The following is a 21037-nucleotide window of genomic DNA, read 5'->3' on the forward strand; positions in this document are numbered from 1 at the left end:
AGTGTTTAAGCTTTACTTTTCACAGTATAAGTGTTGTAGGAGAAATTGAATCCATTTGAACTCATAAGTTAAGCTAAGCTAAAACACCTATTTTACTTTACCGTTTGATCTAGAGACACTTGGTCCCAAAAAACACTACATGTGATATATTTCTAACTGTGAGATAAGTAGTCCAATCAAAATGTATAGAACCAAAAATTTCTAACATAATAATTCAAAATGTTATCTATCTAAAGTTGTACAATAAAGATCACTTATCTACGAATAATCCATATAAAATTGATCTAAAATTCGCTAATATAATACAAGATCATTTATCAACAATAATTAAAAGAAAATTGAGTTGATAACTTTCTAACTTATCAAAATTATTTTTTTAAATATTAATATTAGATTGGTTCAAATGCAACTGATTTTAATCTCTTAACAAAAATATTGAATTCAAATTTTGCATACAAAAGATGTAATTAGCAAGAGATCCGCTAAAAATGCTCAATCAAATTTTTGAACATAAATAAATCACTAACAAAGACGAAAAATACCTCCTACAAATAACGGTTACTTTTGTATATATAAATATCGCTCTAATATATTCTTTATAGACTATAGTCGTTTATTTATTTTTCATACTCATCAAGTCCTTTATTTTGTGGAAGACTTGGTTTTAATGTTTTAAATAAATAAAAAAAGTAGTATTTCTTTGTATATATATTTTAAAGCGTTCTTTTACCGAATTTTAAAATCAATTATAATAATTGCAACTTTTTTAAGAAGCTAATAAAAGCAACTATTAAAAAATAATCAGATATTTATTTTTAAAATTTAAAACTTTTTTCATTAAAAAAATTAAGCAATCATGAATCATCTATGATTTTTAAAAATAATATGATTATTTATTCAAACAATTGTTTTAAAGAAAATTATTAAAATAAGTTGAAACAAATTATTGTTTAAGTCAGCCTGAAATTATAAATTTATAATTAGAGAGTAATGTGTTTCACGCTCATGTGTGTTGGAAAAATAGGTTCTATACAAGTGTGAATCACAAAGAAAGCAAAATTTGTTCGATTGGGATGTTTGTTGAACCTAAAGTGGGTCCTAGAGCAATTGCTTTCAAATTCTCATCATGTAAATAAAATGACCCACTCACACTTCAAATTCTCATCTCAAACTCACAAAACCCAATATGGCTGTAGAATTATTGGCACTTCCTAGTTGGGTCACTTTGTTTACAACATTTTCAATCCTCCTCCTCTTCAGCCTCCGTCTCCGCCGCCGCAAATATAATCTACCACCAGGCCCAAAACCATGGCCCATAATAGGAAACTTCAATCTTATTGGACCTCTTCCACATCAATCCATTCATGGGCTCACCCAAAAATATGGACCCATGATGTATCTACGGTTTGGCTCCAAACCGGTCATTGTGGGCTCAACCGTAAAAATAGCCCAAGCCTTCCTTAAAACCCATGATGCTGCCCTAGCCGGTCGACCCAATTTATCGGCCGGTAAATACACAACTTATAACTACTCCGACATAACTTGGTCCCAATACGGCCCATATTGGCGACAAGCCCGTAGAATGTGTCTATTGGAATTGTTTAGTGCGAAACGTCTTGAGTCTTATGAGTACATAAGAAAACAAGAGTTACGTGTTCTTTTGCACGGTCTTTTTAATTCAAAAAACAAAACAATTTTATTAAAAGACCATCTTACAACTTTGAGTCTAAATGTTATAAGTCGTATGGTATTGGGGAAAAAGTACTTGGAAGAGACGGAAAATGCTATTATTTCTCCCGATGAGTTTAAGAAAATGTTGGATGAGTTGTTTTTGCTTAATGGTGTTCTTAATATTGGGGATTTTATTCCTTGGATTCATTTCTTGGACTTGCAAGGTTATGTGAAGAGAATGAAGACTTTGGGTAAAAAGTTTGATAGGTTTATGGAACATGTGTTGGAGGAACACATTGAGAGAAGAAAAAATGTCAAGGATTTTGTTGCTAAGGATATGGTTGATGTGCTCTTGCAGCTTGCTGATGATCCTGATCTTGAAGTCAAGCTTGAGAGGCATGGAGTCAAAGCTTTCACTCAGGTATAATAATATCATTGAGTAATTAATTATTTATTTTCTATACTTTTTAACTTCTTTATTAATTATTAATTTGTGGGTAGTACTACTTTGTTTGCATGTGGAATTTACTTTGTTAGTTAATGATTTCACACTCAATTTAAAATTTAGATATTATATTGGGAACGATTGAAGGTGGGGACAGAGGTAGGCAGTGGCCCCTCTCTATATAGTAGACCCTATTTTGCTTTAGTACGCACACGTGGCACAATTACACAAACACATATATAATTTAGTTATTTTTTCAGTTTTAGTTTAAACAAAAATTCAAATGTGTTACAAAATTGAAAAAGATTGTGACAATAATTTAATATTTTTTAAAAATTAATATATTGTCACAAAATAAATACTAAATTTAAAATGTAATTTTATATTTTTTGAATTATACCATCAAATTAATATCATATACATATATAATTCAATATCTTCACTTTTATATTTATGAAAATCATAAATATATCATAATTAATAAGATTAATTTACTAAAAAATTATTTTACTTTTTATTTATATATATTTTTTAATTTATATGAAATAATTAAAGAATAAAGATGTTTTAACAAATGATAGGTTAACACGATATAATTTTTCCTTCATTTATAGTACATTTGGAGAAAAATACACAAAATACTAAAAACAGATTTAAAAATTTAATGACGGTGGAACCTACTTAGTAATAGGATTTATTAACTACTTTTTAAAACAAAAAACCAACCACAATTTAGAGATTAACTTCTTAACACAATTCCAATTTTGCTTAATAGCTCTAAAAATATCGTTATCCATTCTATTGTGGAGTGCAACTTAACTCACTCTAATCTCGTCGATTTGTCACCTTTATCAATTTATGGATGTAATTTTTATTTTCTAATTTCGCAGGTGGTGTCTAGTTTAAACTATTTGTGAGAAAGAATTATAAACAAAATGTTAAATTGCATACGCAGTTCTTTAACTTAATTTTAGTTAACGTTTTAGTTATTTATTTTTTTGTTTTCTCAATTTAATTATTTATTTTAATTTTAAGTGATAATTTAATATTTCATCGCCAACAATATTAAATAAAGAATGAAAATATGAGTTTATTTAAAGATTTAAGTTATGAATTTGATTAAATTTGTATTTTATTGAAGACAATAATGAATTTTATGGATTTTGTTTGAAAATTTTAATGATTTTTTTGAATTTTTGTAAAAAAAAAAGGACAACATTGTTGATATTTTAAAAAATAAAATATCAAACTGTCACTTATAATTAAATAAATGACGAACTCGAAAAAAAAAATAAAACACTAAAACGTTAAATAAAATTAAATTAAGGGACCGCATATGCAATTTAGCCTAAACAAAATAACTCATACTTTTTGAAATGAAATATAATGTAATTTTAAACAACTTCTCTAATATCTCTAAAATAATTTTCATTTAATTTGAAACTTTAATTTTCAATATCAAATTTATAAGTCATGAAAGATAATTTAGACAATAAACACATTTTTTAATAAGATTGCATTGATTAATTATTGTCAACTATATCTTTTAATAAGCATAGTTTAATTAAAAAATTCTAATAATTGCTTCTAGATGGAATATTAATTATATACATAAGTTGTTGGGCTATCTCAATCAATCCACTCAATTGACTAACATTACTAATTAAGATATATTTGATTGAATCTAAAATTTGGATCATCTCCAAGTAGTTGAGATTTATTGAATAAACTTTGATGCAATATTTGATATTTGATATTTTTATTGATCAGGACCTAATAGCTGGTGGGACAGAGAGCTCAGCAGTAACAGTAGAATGGGCAATATCTGAGTTGGTGAAAAGGCCAGAGATCTTCAAAAAAGCCACAGATGAGCTTGATAAGGTAATAGGAAAAGATAGATGGGTTGAAGAGAAAGATATTGTGAATTTACCATATGTATATGCAATTGCTAAAGAAACAATGAGGCTACATCCAGTGGCCCCAATGTTGGTGCCAAGACAAGCCAGAGAGGATTGCAATGTTGATGGCTATGATATCCCAAAAGGGTCACTAATTCTTGTCAATACTTGGACTATTGGAAGAGATTCTAATATTTGGGAAAACCCTTATGAATTCATGCCAGAGAGGTTTTTAGATAAGGATATTGATGTGAAAGGACATGATTTTGAGTTGTTGCCATTTGGTGCTGGGAGAAGGATGTGTCCTGGTTACCCTCTTGGAATTAAGGTCATTCAATCAAGTTTGGCTAATTTGTTACATGGGTATAATTGGAAATTACCTAATAATGTAAAAAAAGAAGACTTGAATATGGAAGAAGTTTTTGGGCTTTCTACACCTAAGAAAATACCACTACAAGTTGTTGTTGAGCCTAGACTTCCTCATCATCTTTACTCTCTTTGACTATTTTTCTCTACTTACTAAGATTGGGAATAATGGCTTTTGTGTGAGTCAATGTCATCGTAGTTAATAACAAGAGAAATAAAAAAAAATATAGTAAGCATGTTAATGAAGAAAAAAAAGATATTTCATTGTTGGAGGTTAGTATTGAGTGTAGTAGTAAACTAGCTACTAGTTGTTGTTCTAGTGTATTGTAATACCTGAATATTGAATGTTTTGTCATGTATCAAATATTTCCTTAAAATTTTCCGGTTCGTTTCCCTCATCTTTTCTTGATTATCTTCTTCTCTTCACTTAAAAAAGAATTATTTTTAGTTTGAAATCACCTAGATCATTTTTTATTTATTTAAAATAATGATTTTCATATAATTTTTTGTTGTTATGATTTTGACATCCTAGTGCGATGTTTTGATTTTTTTTTTATTATAATATTTGTTTGGTTCAAATTGATAAATCAACTTTGATCCACTACAGAATGCATATTTAAACAATGAATTTGACATGAGTATTATGGACGCTCCAAATTGATTATATTTGTAGACTTGTCAAATTTGTTGACATTTTATTGTGAGAAGCTCTGAGTTTGTTCATAAATTCATTTTTTCGATTTTATCGATTTTGAATTATAATGTTCTCAATCAATATAATATCTTACATTTAAATGAATAAATGAATGCTATTTATTTATATAAAAAGACAATTTTGTAGTACTAAATTAAAGTATATTGTGATTTACACACTCAAATCTATATAATATATTTAATTGAGTAGATAAATATTTTAGATTTAGTATTTTAAATTAACAAAATAACAATTTAATTTTTAAAATCGAGAAACATCGGGCTTAATTCATATCGGGTTGTCAAGTATGAAACATGATTTTTGTTAAACACTCAAAAAAAGTATATAATTAAATGTCATTCTTTTTATGGAAATTTAACTAACCAAAATTAAACAATTTAAAATTTTAACACTTTAACTAAACGTCTTAAACTTTGAGAAGTGTTCAACTAAAAGTCTTAAATTCAATTAATAAAAAACAAATCACATATTTTCAACTTATTGAGCTCGAATGTGTAAATCATAAACACAACACACAAACCAAATTATTTCGGTTTTGACGAGTTGGTTCGAACTAAAACTATAACAATTTCTTGGTTTGGATCACAGAGTCAAACGAGTCGATTTAGACCGTGATATTTAACAATCTTCTGAATCTAGTAAAAAAAAAATTTGAAGTGATCGGGTTAATTATTCTATTAATTTGCTGAGATTGACCATTTTATCTTAATAATCTATATATTTAATATCTCATTCATATCATCCCATGGCTTACATAAAATTATTTTACTGTGTTTCAAAAATCTCTGTAATGATCAATTGGCAAACTCAACCATAATATTCAACATAAAAAAATATTTGATATTATTTCAATAAAAGAATATAGCATAAGTGCATGTTTAATTCTAAACATGTATAAATATAAAACAAAATGCAAAGTCATTAAAATGTGCATGTTTAATCTCATACATGCATAAATATAAAACAAAATGCAAAGTTTTAATAACATACCTATTAGTCGTATTATTTTTTAGATGCAACACTCGATTGGTTCATGCTTTAACAACTTTTTCTTTGTGAGGAGTCAATTATATGTCTCTAACGTAGTAAAAGAAAAAAATATTATTAACACGTGCATGTCCAAACCTTTGCAAAAGTTACTCGTACTCTTCTCTTCAGAACAATAAACAATTTTCCTCAACAAATCTAGAATAGGTTCATGCATATCCTTCTTCAATATATATTGTTTGCATTTTACTCCAACATTTTTGTTGATATAAAGTTGACAAAGTAAATTTGTTGAATATGAAAATACAACTTCAATTGCATTTATCAAAACAAGTTCTCTATCAGCCACGATCATCTGAGAAAATAAGACATTTGAAACAAATAATTTTTTTTAACTTTTCCAATGTCCAACAAATTTTTTTTTTTTTGACGTTCACAATCCATGTAAGCAAATGCAACGTTGAATATCAACCTAGTTGAGGTTACACCAATAATTTCAAATAATGGTAATCTATACTTGTTGATTTTGTAGGTGTTATCCATGATCAATACAAGAGGGAACATCTTCAACAAAGTAAATTTGTGGAAGATGAAAATACAATTTCAATTGTATTCATCAAAACAAGTTCTCTATCAGTCACGATCACCTAAGAAAATTAGATATTTGAAACAAACAACTTTTTTAACTTTTCCAATGTCCAACAAAAGTTTTCTTGACGCTCACAGTCCATATAAGCAAATGCAACGTTGAATGTCAGTCTACTTGAAGTTACACCAACAAATTAAACAATGGTAACCTATACCTGTTGGTTTTGTAGGCCTATCCATGATCAATATAAGAGGAAACATGTTCAACAAATCTATGGAGTCTGGGTGCGTTCAAAATACGTCTCTCACAACGTTGGAGTCTTCATGGATCCTACTCCAACAAACATACTCCTCAGCTTCAAGTAACTTAAACAACTGTTGCATAACAATTTTAGGGCCTTTCAAATTATTCTTATATGTAGCTCGTCGCTTATAAATTGAGAGATATTAGTCATGTTTTCCTTATCTTGATCATTACAAGATGTATCTCGGTGCAACATGACACTTTGTCATCTAGTTAACATGTTTCATATCTTCTTCTTTTAAGTGTCTCACAAATACATTATTCTCAAAAGTAGCTACTAACTCATAGTTGAGAAGTTCACATCTTAAACTAATAATTCATCCATCATAATTCTTTAATGGTCTTGACCTAAGTTTAAATGGAAAACCACACCTTTTAATTGAAGTCCTTGCGTTACTTTTATTTGACTATATTTTTGACCTCTATAACAACCAAATTTCTTTCTAGAACAAAGAAGTTTTCATACATTTTTGTTTTTTGAGTTTGATTAAAACCAAGACCAGCTTTATCAAATATTCCTACTTGAGATCCCATGATTCTCTGAAAAGTCTCAGTAGCTTTAATGAAGTTTTTCAAATCATTTTTATGAGTTTCAACTTCAGCCTTGAGAAGATCGTTCTTCGTTTGAGGTGAAGATCGATCTTGGTTTTCTGGTTTTTCAAATTCAAGATTTTTGAGCTGAGATTCTTTCAGATTTTGAATGATCTCTTTAAGTTTATCATTCATAGCCTGAATTTTCTCTTTCTCTTCTTTTTCCTTGCGGAGCTGTTCTTTTAATAAACCAAATTTTTGAACAAGAATGTTTGAATCACATAAGAGATTATCAAATTCTTTTTCCATTTGTTCACAAATAGGACATAGTTTAGAAAAGATCACCTCATTATTTTCTAAGTTTTCCATTAAGCACATGTTGCCTTCTAACATTACTTCTTCTTCCTGAATCTTTTCCTCTAACACTTGTTAGGTGCTCAACTTTAGAGACCGAGCTCTGATGCCAATTGAAGGTAAAAAAAAAAGATGTATCTCGGTGCAACATGACACTTTGTCATCTAGTTAACATGTTTCATATCTTCTTCTTTTAAGTGTCTCACAAATACATTATTCTCAAAAGTAGCTACTAACTCATAGTTGAGAAGTTCACATCTTAAACTAATAATTCATCCATCATAATTCTTTAATGGTCTTGACCTAAGTTTAAATGGAAAACCACACCTTTTAATTGAAGTCCTTGCGTTACTTTTATTTGACTATATTTTTGACCTCTATAACAACCAAAAATTAATTTTGATTTTGTTCCTCTTTTTTCATTCTCTATGTCAGAGCGAGTTGAAGGTAAAAAAAAAAGATCTCAATCCAAGATTGATCTTGGCAGTGATGAAGATCGATCTTGGTTTTGTTGAAACAACAATATCAATTTTATCAATATAAAATATGATTGTAAAGCATAAAATAAATAGAGATAGAGATAGAAAGAGAGATCACACAAGGATATTTCCTGGTTCACCCAACCCGGGTTACGTCCAGTCCTCACAACCGTGAGATTTTTCACTAAATGTTCAAACCAAGATCGTTCTTGGTTTTCATGGATCAATCTTGATCTTTACACAATTCCTACCCTTCTACCTAGAAAGGATTTCTTCAATTCTACCTTACTGTTTTGGAAAGGCTTTAACAAGTTACCTTTCAAAACATGAAAGGATTTTTACAATTTACTCAAGATTTGACAAAACAACCTTGAGTTACAAAGTGATGGATTTGAGACTATTTAGAATCTTGATATTTACTCAACTCTTGTTTGAGAAATATATTCTGTAAATAGACCTCAGTTGTAAATGATTACAACACAAAGATTAAAACAAAACAACAAACTATAAGAAAGATTTTGAGACACTTGAGTATGATTGAAAATATTGATCTTTTGCTTGGTGTTGATTGTTGTGTTTTGTTCTTCAACTTGCAGCTGCATTTATAGACTCCAAGAAGGCTTATGACAGCTCATGTGACTGTTGGAAAGGGACCAGCTGTCATAAAAGAGTTGTTGGATAAATTCTGCCAAAAGCAAGATTGATGAGCTGCATCAGAAGATCGATCCAAGATTGATCTTCTGGTTTGTGATGAACTGGCCTTGAACTCTGTGATTTGTGTCAGTATGTCAGCCTTGAGTACTGCTTTTCTGTTACTTGTGCAGGCTTTAGAATAGTTCAAATCAGTAGTGTACTTTGCTACTTGTAGTCTTGTACTTGCATTTGCTTTTCAAGAGGAATGATCTTTGTGATATGCCTTTATTGAAGCATGCCTTTGATTCTTCAAATTCTGGAATATATATGACTTGGATGGATCTTTTGTTGATTATATGAGAGTATAGGATGAAAATTATTTCCAGGATTGATGTTTGTTTTCCAGAACTGCTTCAAGATCAATCTGCGTTTTCCAGAACTGCTTCAAGATCAATCTGCGTTTTCCAGAACTGCTTCAAGATCAATCTGCGTTTTCCAGAACTGCTTCAAGATCAATCTGCGTTTTCCAGAACTGCTTCAAGATCAATCTGCGTTTTCCAGAACTGCTTCAAGATCAATCTGCGTTTTCCAGAACTGCTTCAAGATCAATCTGCGTTTTCCAGAACTGCTTCAAGATCAATCTGCGTTTTCCAGAACTGCTTCAAGATCAATCTGCGTTTTCCAGAACTGCTTCAAGATCAATCTGCGTTTTCCAGAACTGCTTCAAGATCAATCTGCGTTTTCCAGAACTGCTTCAAGATCAATCTGCGTTTTCCAGAACTGCTTCAAGATCAATCTGCGTTTTCCAGAACTGCTTCAAGATCAATCTGCGTTTTCCAGAACTGCTTCAAGATCAATCTGCGTTTTCCAGAACTGCTTCAAGATCAATCTGCGTTTTCCAGAACTGCTTCAAGATCAATCTGCGTTTTCCAGAACTGCTTCAAGATCAATCTGCGTTTTCCAGAACTGCTTCAAGATCAATCTGCGTTTTCCAGAACTGCTTCAAGATCAATCTGCGTTTTCCAGAACTGCTTCAAGATCAATCTGCGTTTTCCAGAACTGCTTCAAGATCAATCTGCGTTTTCCAGAACTGCTTCAAGATCAATCTGCGTTTTCCAGAACTGCTTCAAGATCAATCTGCGTTTTCCAGAACTGCTTCAAGATCAATCTGCGTTTTCCAGAACTGCTTCAAGATCAATCTGCGTTTTCCAGAACTGCTTCAAGATCAATCTGCGTTTTCCAGAACTGCTTCAAGATCAATCTGCGTTTTCCAAAACTGCTTCAAGATCAATCTGCGTTTTCCAGAACTGCTTCAAGATCAATCTGCGTTTTCCAGAACTGCTTCAAGATCAATCTGCGTTTTCCAGAACTGCTTCAAGATCATTCTGCGTTTTCCAGAATTGCTTTCTTTGATCTGATTTGTGATGTTTGATACCTATCTTGTTTTAACACACTCAAATGCACATGTTAAATATCAAAACACTTAGAATCATAATTAGAATTCTTAATTAACTTTTTGTTTGTTTTCATCAAAACATTAAATTGAGATTTTGTCTCAACACGAGTAATGATAGCAACTACTCAATTTTGACGATCGATCTCTCTTGTCCATGATATTGCAACTTTTCGTCACTTAAAAATTTGATCGCTTGTTAATGTTTCACTCAAATCTATACATAATTGTGTTTTTTTTCAGAATAAATAAAAAAAAATTCAAAACTTAATTTTCAAGAAAGTTATTAACTATTGAAAATTTTGTTGGCGAAATTTTCGATACCCAAGTTACACTACTTAAAATTTTATGTCCTGAAATTTCCAGAACACAAATTACACTATATGAAAATTTGAAAATACAATTTTCGGTAGTATTAATTTGTGTATCGGGTTATTAGTGAAAAAAAATAAAATATCGAAAATTTTAGTGAATGATATAATTTTGGAGCAATTTTTTTATCTTAGAATAAATAAAACTGAAAGAAATATAATTGAATTTTATGTATATTGGAGGGTACAAATTAAATTGAGGGATACCAAATATAATTTTCCGCTTATGGGCCACTGAGGTGTGCCTAACCCCATGTATTTGTTGGCTCTCTAAAATTCTATAAAAAAAAGGCTTTATCGGCCTAATCATTTTTTTTAGGCATGGGCCAACTCACTTAACATGTGAGTTATATAACTTTACAATATACAAAATTTATTCTTTACCTCCCATATTTATTTCTCCATTTCATATTTCCAATAGAAGAATAGTTTTTTTAAAAAATACTGATTTTTACACTACAAATTATAACTATTTTTTTAATTTCTAATCATCTTCGAATTTAGATTTTCTAGTACTCTAAAAAATTCAATTATCTAGAGATGAATTTTTAAAAAACCTAGGCGTGGCTAACACATATTTGTTTTAAAAAATTAAATAATTTTTCTTTTAACGTAAGGAAACTATAAATTTAATGTTTTTATGAATAATTTTATATTTTTGCAAACTTAGAATTAGATATTTTAGATCATATTTTTGTAAAAACATAAAATTTCAATTTTATCAATAGTATTATTAAAATTCATTAGTCTAAAATAATTCAAATATCAATTTTAACTCTATCAATCTTTAACTTTCCTGGTCATCGACTCCTTATTATGGGGTTGGCGAAACGAAGAAAAATATAAATATGTTGATGCAACATTTATTGATTTTATCTCAATAATAATAAATATTTATGTTAGTCATGTTTAGGTTAATATACAAAATAAACGTTAGCGGTGATGAAAATAAATATTCTTGATATATGAGAGGGAAAAACAATTAACCTCTTATATTAGCAAGTAGTGTCGTAAACATTAATTTAATACAAAATTTGGTTAAAATTAGCATTAGTTTCTTATGTTGAAAAGTAATTATAAAATATTAATTATTCCACTAGCAGGTGACATGAAGTTCTAACCAATCAATTCCATGAATCTGGAACATAATATGAAGATGTTGAAAGCAATGTAGTGTATATTATTATTTTCTTTTACAATAGAAACTATTCTTAAAATAATGTCATTTACTAATTGGCTACATTGTTACAAAATTAAGTAAACATGATCCATTTCCTTATTATAATAAGGAAAATATTTTTCTTTGTTTGAAATGTAAATCTTATTATTCAACGATAGAAAATAAATTTTGAGGTGTGCAGTCCGGCCACGGTAACGTAAAATATGAATTGATCAATTGACAAATTGCCAAATGTTCACCAACAAGTATTTTATATTACATGATTACACCAAATAACATTATTCTATTTTTATTGATGTTTAAGTTGTAATCTTCGTGTTAGTGGTGGTTCTTGTGGACTGATTAATGAGTCACATATTCTAAACGAGTATTACATGTCAATAGAGTTCTGGATCATGATGCCAATTAATAACAGATGCTAAACGATTGTTACATGTAGTTAGATTGATTGTTGAATTAAACACGTAGAAAGAGTTCTAAATAGGAGCTTTTTTGTTCAAATTTAAAAAAATTCATCTAAGTATTGATTTATTTACAATATTCTATCAAGGTTTATATTAACATTAAAATTAATATATATTAAATATTAAATAAATAAATAAATATATAATATATAATATAAAAATATTTTTTAGTTGCAAGAAAATTATGTGAAAAAAGTATGACGATTCTTGAGTTTTTACATTTGACCTAATTTGTTATTATGAAATCGCTTTATAAGATGAAAAATATTTTTCTTTATATATCTTTTAGTAAGATTAGAAATAAAAATATAAGTTTTAATAAGAAAATTGCAGCTATTACTTTTCAACTCCGTAGAGTATTGAAAGTGATATTTTTATTAATTGTTGTAATTGAGAAACACCAGTCTTCCAAATGTTCCCTAACCTATGTCATATGAATGAATGGATATAGTTGTGGGCTCTACCTAACTTGAACACTGTTGTTAGTGCAATAAACTATCTAACTAGTAATGTAAATTTCCCCCCAAATTTTTTATGATTATTTTTCCCTTAATTAAAAATATTTTAATTAATATAGATTGTCAGTAAAAAATTTATATTATCAATTAACTCACATCCGTTAAATCAATAAAAATATTTGATTACTTTTAAAATTGTGCACATGATTACTAAAAACAATTAAACTTAAAATGTCTTATATTTGAGTCAGCCTGACAAAGATATTGCAATAACAATGTGACAACATATACTACATGTTTCCAATGTGAATATGTTTTAGTTGCTATTGCAAGGGTGATAGACGAAAATAAGGAATAAGGAAACATAAATATTCATCATTAGCCTTTAGAACACATTATAATGGTGTTTGGTAGATGCTTGAATTAATTGAACTGATTTTAGTCCAACTTTTTGGCAACAAATGTTCAAGTCACAATTTCATATTCTTCCATTTTGCTATTACTAACTGGTGAGACGAAATACTTGTGCATAGTTCCCATGTTGAACCCTATCTGTATGTGTGGTATAATTTCCTTTGTGATTCTACATTACACGCAATTTTAGACTAATTCATATTTTTTACTCAATTTTAGACTAATTCATTATATAATTAAATAAATTTTTTGTTTTTTTATAAAATTTTATTTGTAATCTCTGAAAAAAAATCACATTTTTTAGTTTATACAAAATTAATTTTGGTTGGAACATCGATATATACTTTTAAATGATTTTTTTATATAAATGTTTACAATACTGTAAACAGTTTATCCACAAAAAATAAATTCGAAATTCGATTTCTAAATTCATATTAATTCAGCTTAAATTAAAAAAAAAAAGTGTATAGATAAACTTTAATAATGTTATAAACATATTTGTAAAATTTAAAAGATATTTCATTTCAAAAAAAATTAATATAGTTTATAGAATAATTTAATAAAAACTAAAAAATATACTCTTTAAAAAGAAACTAAAAATGAAATTTCAAAATTTTTGTAAAAAGTAAAAAGAAAACCTTATATCGAAACATTTTTTACTCTTCTAAGTGGCATAATGCCTAACTTTGTTAATTAACTGCAGCGTTGAACAATGCAGCTTGAATATATCGATGAATGATGATAGAAGAGCACTTTTAATTTCCACACAAATTTTGCCTACAAATTAACAAACTAGAAAGAAACCGGTTATGTCATTCAGTCATTCCACATGCCCAATATTTTTGTATATTCTATGATCAATATTATTTATTTGGAGAGCATAAAAGAATTTGAAAACGACTTGTCTCACCATCTCATTAATCTTAGTGGAGATTAACTTTTATAAGTAATCCAAAATACTCCTTATTTATTGTTTTAGTTTAAGTTAAATGATAGAAGTTTAAAATATTTTAATAAGAGAGACAAAGGCACGTAAATTTAATTATTCGTAGTATTTTTTTCGTTTTTAATTATAAATAAAGATACATATATTTATATTTATTAAAAATAATAATGAAATACATTTACTAACATACTTTAATTATAAAAGTTATCTTATCACAACAATTTCATTCTACCTTGTATTTTTTTTTTTTCATATTCTTATTTAAGGCAAACAAAGGACTTTCTGATTTTGTTTTAAGGATGTGACTGGAAAGATGGTGAAAGATACATTTCAAAAAACATATTAAAACAATATGAATACACATTTAGTTGAAGATGTGAGGCAATATTTCTCTAGTGGCATTTGATTTTGATAATCAAGTATTATTATTAGTCTTCCCTTTGATTGTTGACATGTCACCAAAAGACAGCTGTATAGATTTTTAATATGTGGTATTAGGCTTACCACAAGTGATTTTCATTCATCCCACTAATGGCTGGGGTTGGTAAAGGAATTGATATGAATATTTTCAGCCCAATCAATATTAAGTCCTGTTCAACGGATTGAAACTATGTTGCTATTTTTCTTGAAATTTTAGGGCAGGTTTAGAATCATATGTCATTGTTTTATTTCATTTTAATTAAAATTTACCATCTTTATATATTTACAAATATTGGTATCAGAAATAATGAAAAAAATGTTTTCAATGTTAGTAACATGTGAGTGTGTGCACCTCCACAAGAGAGTCCACGTGTAAGTCAGAGAGCTTCTACCACTTCACCCTCCTTGGAACCATCTGCTCCTCACAATTAGTGAGTTGATTAAGAGACACTGAAATATCTAAAACTCAAATCTTAAAAATTAATATAATTACTGACTTATTAATATTTATTTGTTGTAACAGAAACAATCTTGTTTTTTTTGTTTTTGTTTTCTGTTCTAAAATTTAAGTTTTTAATTTTAATTTTTAGTTGAGTTAAATTATTCTTTTTATATTATCTTGTTATAAATTTATTAAATATAAATAATATTAACACATCAAAATATTTTAAAAATAAATATTTTAATTTTAATTATTTTAAAATAATATAAATACTATAAAATTATAATTTTTTTTAATAACAGTAGTTGTGGAAGATGACTATCACATTTGTGATTGATGATCGAAGACGACTGTAGTGGTCGAAAGAATAGTTGATAGTTGGAGGTGGTGATCGTTGCTTGACCGACGGTGGTTGTAGTGTTGGACAATGGTAGGAGATGACAGTTAAAGGTGGCTGGTGTCAGAGATGGTGGGTGGACTGTGGTGGTGGTGGGTGTCGGGTATGGTAGTGAATAGTTATGGCAATGATCGAAGATGGTGGTGGAAATCATCAGAAGGGTGATCAATGGCGCTGACAGTGACAGGAGGTGGGTGGGTGATGAGGATGGAAGTGGTTCGACATAGTAACCGGTGGTGATTAGAGTGATTGGCAACAATGGAGGTGGTGATAGTTAGAGATGGATACTAAGTAGGGATGAAAATATGTCAAATCGATTGACAGGGACCTACGGCCTAGCCCACATTAGACTAAAGTCAGATTTTTTTAAAACAAATACGACCAAAGCTTCTAAAAATGTCTATTTAGTTAAAAAAAAATGTCAGGCTACATACCATATAATAAGCCTTTTAGGCCGACTAGATCAGTCTATTTAAATAAATATAAATAATATTTTTTTACTACCATAATTATAATGTTAAATTTTGATCTTTTTGTTATATATATTCAACTTTTAGTAATTTACACATATTAATTTTATTTAGTTTTTTACATATTTAAATGTATTATTATAAAATATAATTTAAGTAGGATGTATATAAAGTTATATTCTTCAAAATATGATGTTAAATTTTAAAATATAACTTAATTTCATTCACATATTAACTTGTTAATCTATTTAAAGATGTGTTTGATTACTTATTCAAAAATATTAAAATAAAATATATTAAGTAGACTAACATGTCACACCAGACTTCTATGACTCAATTCTCAAGTCTGAAAAGTAAACCGATGATAGTTCACATGTTAGACTTAAGGGTTTAATTTTTTAACATGTCAGACTCAGTTTTAGCAAAGTCTAGTTTGATTCAGCTTATTACCACCCCTAGTAGTAAATAATTGTGCGGTAGCCATAAATGATCGCCGTTGGTAGTGATTGATAATTGTTAGATGTTTATCTCTAATGATAACTTATTTTAGTTTAAAAATAAAAATTAATTCTTTTTTTTTTTTTTGAGATTTTAGAAAAAATTAGTTTAAAGTTAAGTAAAAAACCAATTGAGTCTTATTTTACCGCATAATTGATGCCACAGTCTTGGAAAGTTTTGTTCACAAACAACCATTTGTCAATAAACGGCAGAAGTCAACGGCACTAGTAGTCAATCAATAATTTGGCCTATTTCACTTTTAAAATCATTATTTTCTTTCAAATAAAAGTTTTTTGACTTAATTTCAATGGTAAAAATGCCTGAACCAGAGAATACGAAAGGGTTACATACAATTGTCAATAACAAGGTGGAAAAATCCAAAATGAAAAATAGTTAACAAATAATTTGCATTAGAGATAAGGTTTACTGATGTTTATACTTTCCATATTTTCTATTTTTATTTTCACTTAAATTAATAAATATAGATTCCATATTTTGCTCAATATTTTGTTTTACAAATTATAAAAATAAAATAAAAATGAATCAACATTTAAAAAATTAAAAATATCAATATATTTTTTTTTTATTATTTTGGAAAATGTATTCTTCAATGCTGTCATTTCATATTTTCTTTATTATAATTATTCATTATATAAATATTTTATAATGAAAGTTAATTTTCCAGAATAAAAATTGAAAAATATTTTTTAAATTAAATAGACTTTAAATTTCACTCTTTTTTTTTTTACCATATCATAAGTATTATAAAGTATCAATCAATTCTATAGATAATAAATATTTATCAACGAACTTAAATGGCCATTTTTAGTGAGATATTCGTAAAATTCGAGACATTGTGTTTTATATGATACAAGGTAAGTTCCATTTAAACTACATAAAGTTTATTCTACACACATTAGATAAATGTGTAATACATGTAAAATTTAAACTGTCTATTATTTCTTTAAAGAAGTAATTAGGTATGTGTAACATCAATCCCCTTAAAACAAAATGGAATTAATTTCCAAAAAGCAAACATCAAAATCAAACTCCAAAAAATGAAAAAACACCAAAAAAAAACCAAAAACTGTATGTTGTGATGTACAATTACTATGTTTTCCTTTCTTGTCCTATGTTCTTTGTTTTTCTCCTAACTTTATCTATGATTATATTATATCAAAGAGAATTAAGGTTCCATCTTCTGCTGCTACTGGTAAATTTCTTCTTCTTGATGCTTCTACTTGTTTTGCTTAGGTGAATATAAATTAGTTCCAAGAGTCTTATACAAAGATGTATCAGAGTATACATCACGAGGTTTCGTCAACGGCTTAATCCGTCGTCGATTGCTACGACTTTTTCGACGAATTTGATAACCCTTTTCTTCATCTATTGTTTTCACCACACTTTTGTTGTCCACATCACACATCTCATTTTCTTTTTTATTCACATTTAGTGACACTTCAACATTTGTTACCTCACTAGGAGCCACATAAACAAAATGACCAATTGGAATGTCATTTAATTTCATGAGTGGCTCTAAGGTTTTAACAACGGTTCTCATTGTTGGCCTACTTTTGTCATGTTGGCTTAGACATTGATAAGCCAAGGTTGCTAATTTTCTAGCTCCTTCAATTGAGTATTGATCCTCTAGTCTTGAGTCAATTATTCTTTCAAGTTTGTGTGAATCCTTCAATAATGGCCTTGCCCATTCTACCAAATCTTGTTCTCTTGTTGGTCTTTTTTTGTCCACAGATTTTTTCCCAGTTATTAGCTCTAAAAGAACAACTCCAAAGCTATATACATCACTCATGGTTGTCAAACGACCTATAAGAAAAAAAAATAAAAAGATATATATTAAGTTAATTGAACAACATTCATGAAATTTTGACGAATAGATGACTTAATATTGAACTCAGATCCTCTATAACCGACTTCACGGTGCAAGTAGTTTATTAGAATCTTTCAACAACAAAAAGCTGTAGATTTTTAGATTAAAAAAAATTAATCTTTCTTGACTTAATGTTCTACAATCGGGTGCAGATATATAGTTGACCACATAGAATTTTATTCGTAAAATAGTATAGTGTAATTATTGTTTTTGTTCCCTTAGAAAAACAAATTGTCAACCCATTTTGATCATCTTTCTAAAAATGATTACAATTAGTCTCTTTATGAAAAAAAAAAGAGACTAAAAAGTAAGAAGCGAGACAATTGTAATTATTTTTAAAACAAAAAATTGACTTAAGTTCTGAAGACCAAAAATATTAATTATTTTATTTTATAGATTAAAAAAAATATTTAAGCCTAAACGAAAATTAAAGGGTTGGTTTAAAATTGGTTTTGATTAAATTAAAATACCTGTCATGATATATTCAGGAGCAGCATAACCATGTGTACCCATCACACGAGTTGTAATATGTGTTTGATCTTTTTCTGGTCCATCAATTGCCAAACCAAAATCTGAAAGCTTAGCATTGTAATCCTGAAAAAAATAAAATGAGTGTGTTCATGTCACTTTATGCTGCCTCTATTTGATCAACATATATTAATCTAGTGCATAATGAATGTGTACTTACAGCATCTAATAGAATGTTTGAGGCTTTAATATCTCTATAAATAACTGGTTTCTCTTCTTCATGAAGAAAAGCTAGTCCTTTTGCAGCTCCAATTGCAATTTTGATTCTTGTTAACCAAGGCAAGGTTGCTAAATAAGCTGCATTTTAACAACCATTTTGTAAGAAAATATTGAAACAACATTTTTTATTTTTTATTTTTTTTATTTAGAAATTAAAAATGCATTATTCACCTTTGAAAAGTTTTTCCTCTAGATTTCCCCTCTCCATGTATTCGTACACAAGAAGTCTATGTTCATCTTCACAACAATAGCCAATTAAATTAACCAAATTTCTATGCTTCAATTGCCCCAAAAAGATAACTTCAGCCTATGCAATATAAATAAAAAAGTTAGACAGAAGAAAAAAATAATAATAATAATTTTGCTAATTACACCCATTTTATTTTTAATTATAACTAAATAGTTTAAATGAATTCAAAAATTATTTTTTTAGATTTATTTGAAAATAAAGGGGTGTAACTATGAAAATTGTAATAAATAATAATATTGAAAAGTTAAGAAAATTCTTACCAACCACTCTCTATGACCTTGTTTTCCATCCAAGTTTAAGGCCTTAACAGCTACAACTTGAGGAAGAAGTGCAGGCCTAAACTTATCATCAATAAAACCTTTGTAAACTTTGCCAAATCCACCTTCACCAAGAAAATTTGATTTGTTGAAATTGTTTGTGATCTCTTTGAGTTCCTTGCAAGTGAAAATATAAAGATTTGATCCTACTAAAGAATTGGACAAATCACTCATGACAGAAACCGATGAATAATCACTTAAATCAGAAAGTGAAATTCTACTTGAGCATGTCTTTTTTGAAACCATTTTTGGTGTTTCCAATGAAGGTTGTTGTTTGTTGTCTTTGAAACAACCAAATACAAAGGTTTTCCATTGAGCTTTCTTTGAAGGCATTATTTGATAAAAACTATATGTCTCAAAAAAATAGTTTTAATTTGATAGCTTTATTTGTATGTGCAAATTTTGGTTTAGAGGGTTATGCTTTTATATAGGTAACAAGACTAAGTCATTAAATGTTTCCGAGTAATTTTATCAAGACTTTGAAAATGATCATTTAAACTTTTACACTTTAAATTATTTTTTTTTCTACCTTTATGTAGAAAAAAAAAATGATTATTTTATTTTTCTTCCGTGTAGGCCAGTAAAGTATATGATAAGATTTTTTAGCTCATGTCATTTGTTGCACGACTTGGAAGCAGCCAATTAAGTCCTGTATACCCACTAAATAAAAAACTGGGGTACTTGTCCACATTTCTAATAAAGTAATGTAAATGTAAATGGTGTTAACTAGTTTTGGGTTGAATCTCCTCTTTTTTTCTTGTGCTAAATTGTATTTGCTATAAGTGTTACTCATGGGTCGGAGGATCAATATATTCTACTAGCAATCATTCAATGGATTCTACCTTGCATTTTCATCTAAAATTGTAGGTATATTTGCCAGTTTGAATTTTAGAGAGAAATTTGGAGGAAAGATTTTGAAAGGTTAAATTCATATTTTGTATATATTTAAAATTTTAAGAAAAAATTAAAAAGTTAAATTCATAATTTTTTATATATTTAAAATTTATAATAAAAAAAAATTGTAAGATCAACATGATAAATGATCATATACAATCTCAATTACACAGATTTCACTCTTGAAAATATTGTGTAGATTTCTTAATTTAGAAAAGAAAAATAAGTCTTATCCAAAATTTAACTCTGAAATATACTTTTACTCATACTTGATACATCACTAATATCCTCATTCAATGTGAATCCACCCATTCACCCTGATATGTTCTCCCTCAAATGGAAGTTTTTCCATCCAACTACACTTGCACATCTTTTGGCACTATCGCTAGGATATGTCGCGTGAACATTATTGTCAAGAAGAATTTTGATATAAGAAGTCGATCACGTCAAACCATCA

The 21037-nt window shown here is 28.3% G+C and overlaps 2 protein-coding genes across 2 annotated transcripts; one reads left to right on the forward strand and one right to left on the reverse strand.

Annotated features, from left to right (window-relative positions):
- Positions 1-1075: 1075 nt before the first annotated feature.
- Positions 1076-4778, forward strand: LOC101511721 (trimethyltridecatetraene synthase-like). The gene is made up of 2 exons (XM_004510423.4): positions 1076-2092; positions 3887-4778. The coding sequence occupies exons 1-2, from the start codon at positions 1187-1189 to the stop codon at positions 4514-4516; spliced, it is 1536 nt and encodes a 511-aa protein (XP_004510480.1). The 5' UTR covers positions 1076-1186; the 3' UTR covers positions 4517-4778.
- Positions 4779-17416: 12638 nt separating this feature from the next.
- LOC101511392 (serine/threonine-protein kinase RIPK-like) lies at positions 17417-20093 on the reverse strand. The gene is made up of 5 exons (XM_004510422.4): positions 19630-20093; positions 19291-19426; positions 19061-19197; positions 18843-18966; positions 17417-18308 (listed from the first exon to the last, which is right to left on the reverse strand). The coding sequence occupies exons 1-5, from the start codon at positions 20017-20019 to the stop codon at positions 17722-17724; spliced, it is 1374 nt and encodes a 457-aa protein (XP_004510479.1). The 5' UTR covers positions 20020-20093; the 3' UTR covers positions 17417-17721.
- Positions 20094-21037: the final 944 nt, after the last annotated feature.

Source organism: Cicer arietinum, chromosome 7 (genome assembly GCF_000331145.2).
Source record: "Cicer arietinum cultivar CDC Frontier isolate Library 1 chromosome 7, Cicar.CDCFrontier_v2.0, whole genome shotgun sequence".
Classification (NCBI taxonomy): domain Eukaryota; kingdom Viridiplantae; phylum Streptophyta; class Magnoliopsida; order Fabales; family Fabaceae; genus Cicer; species Cicer arietinum.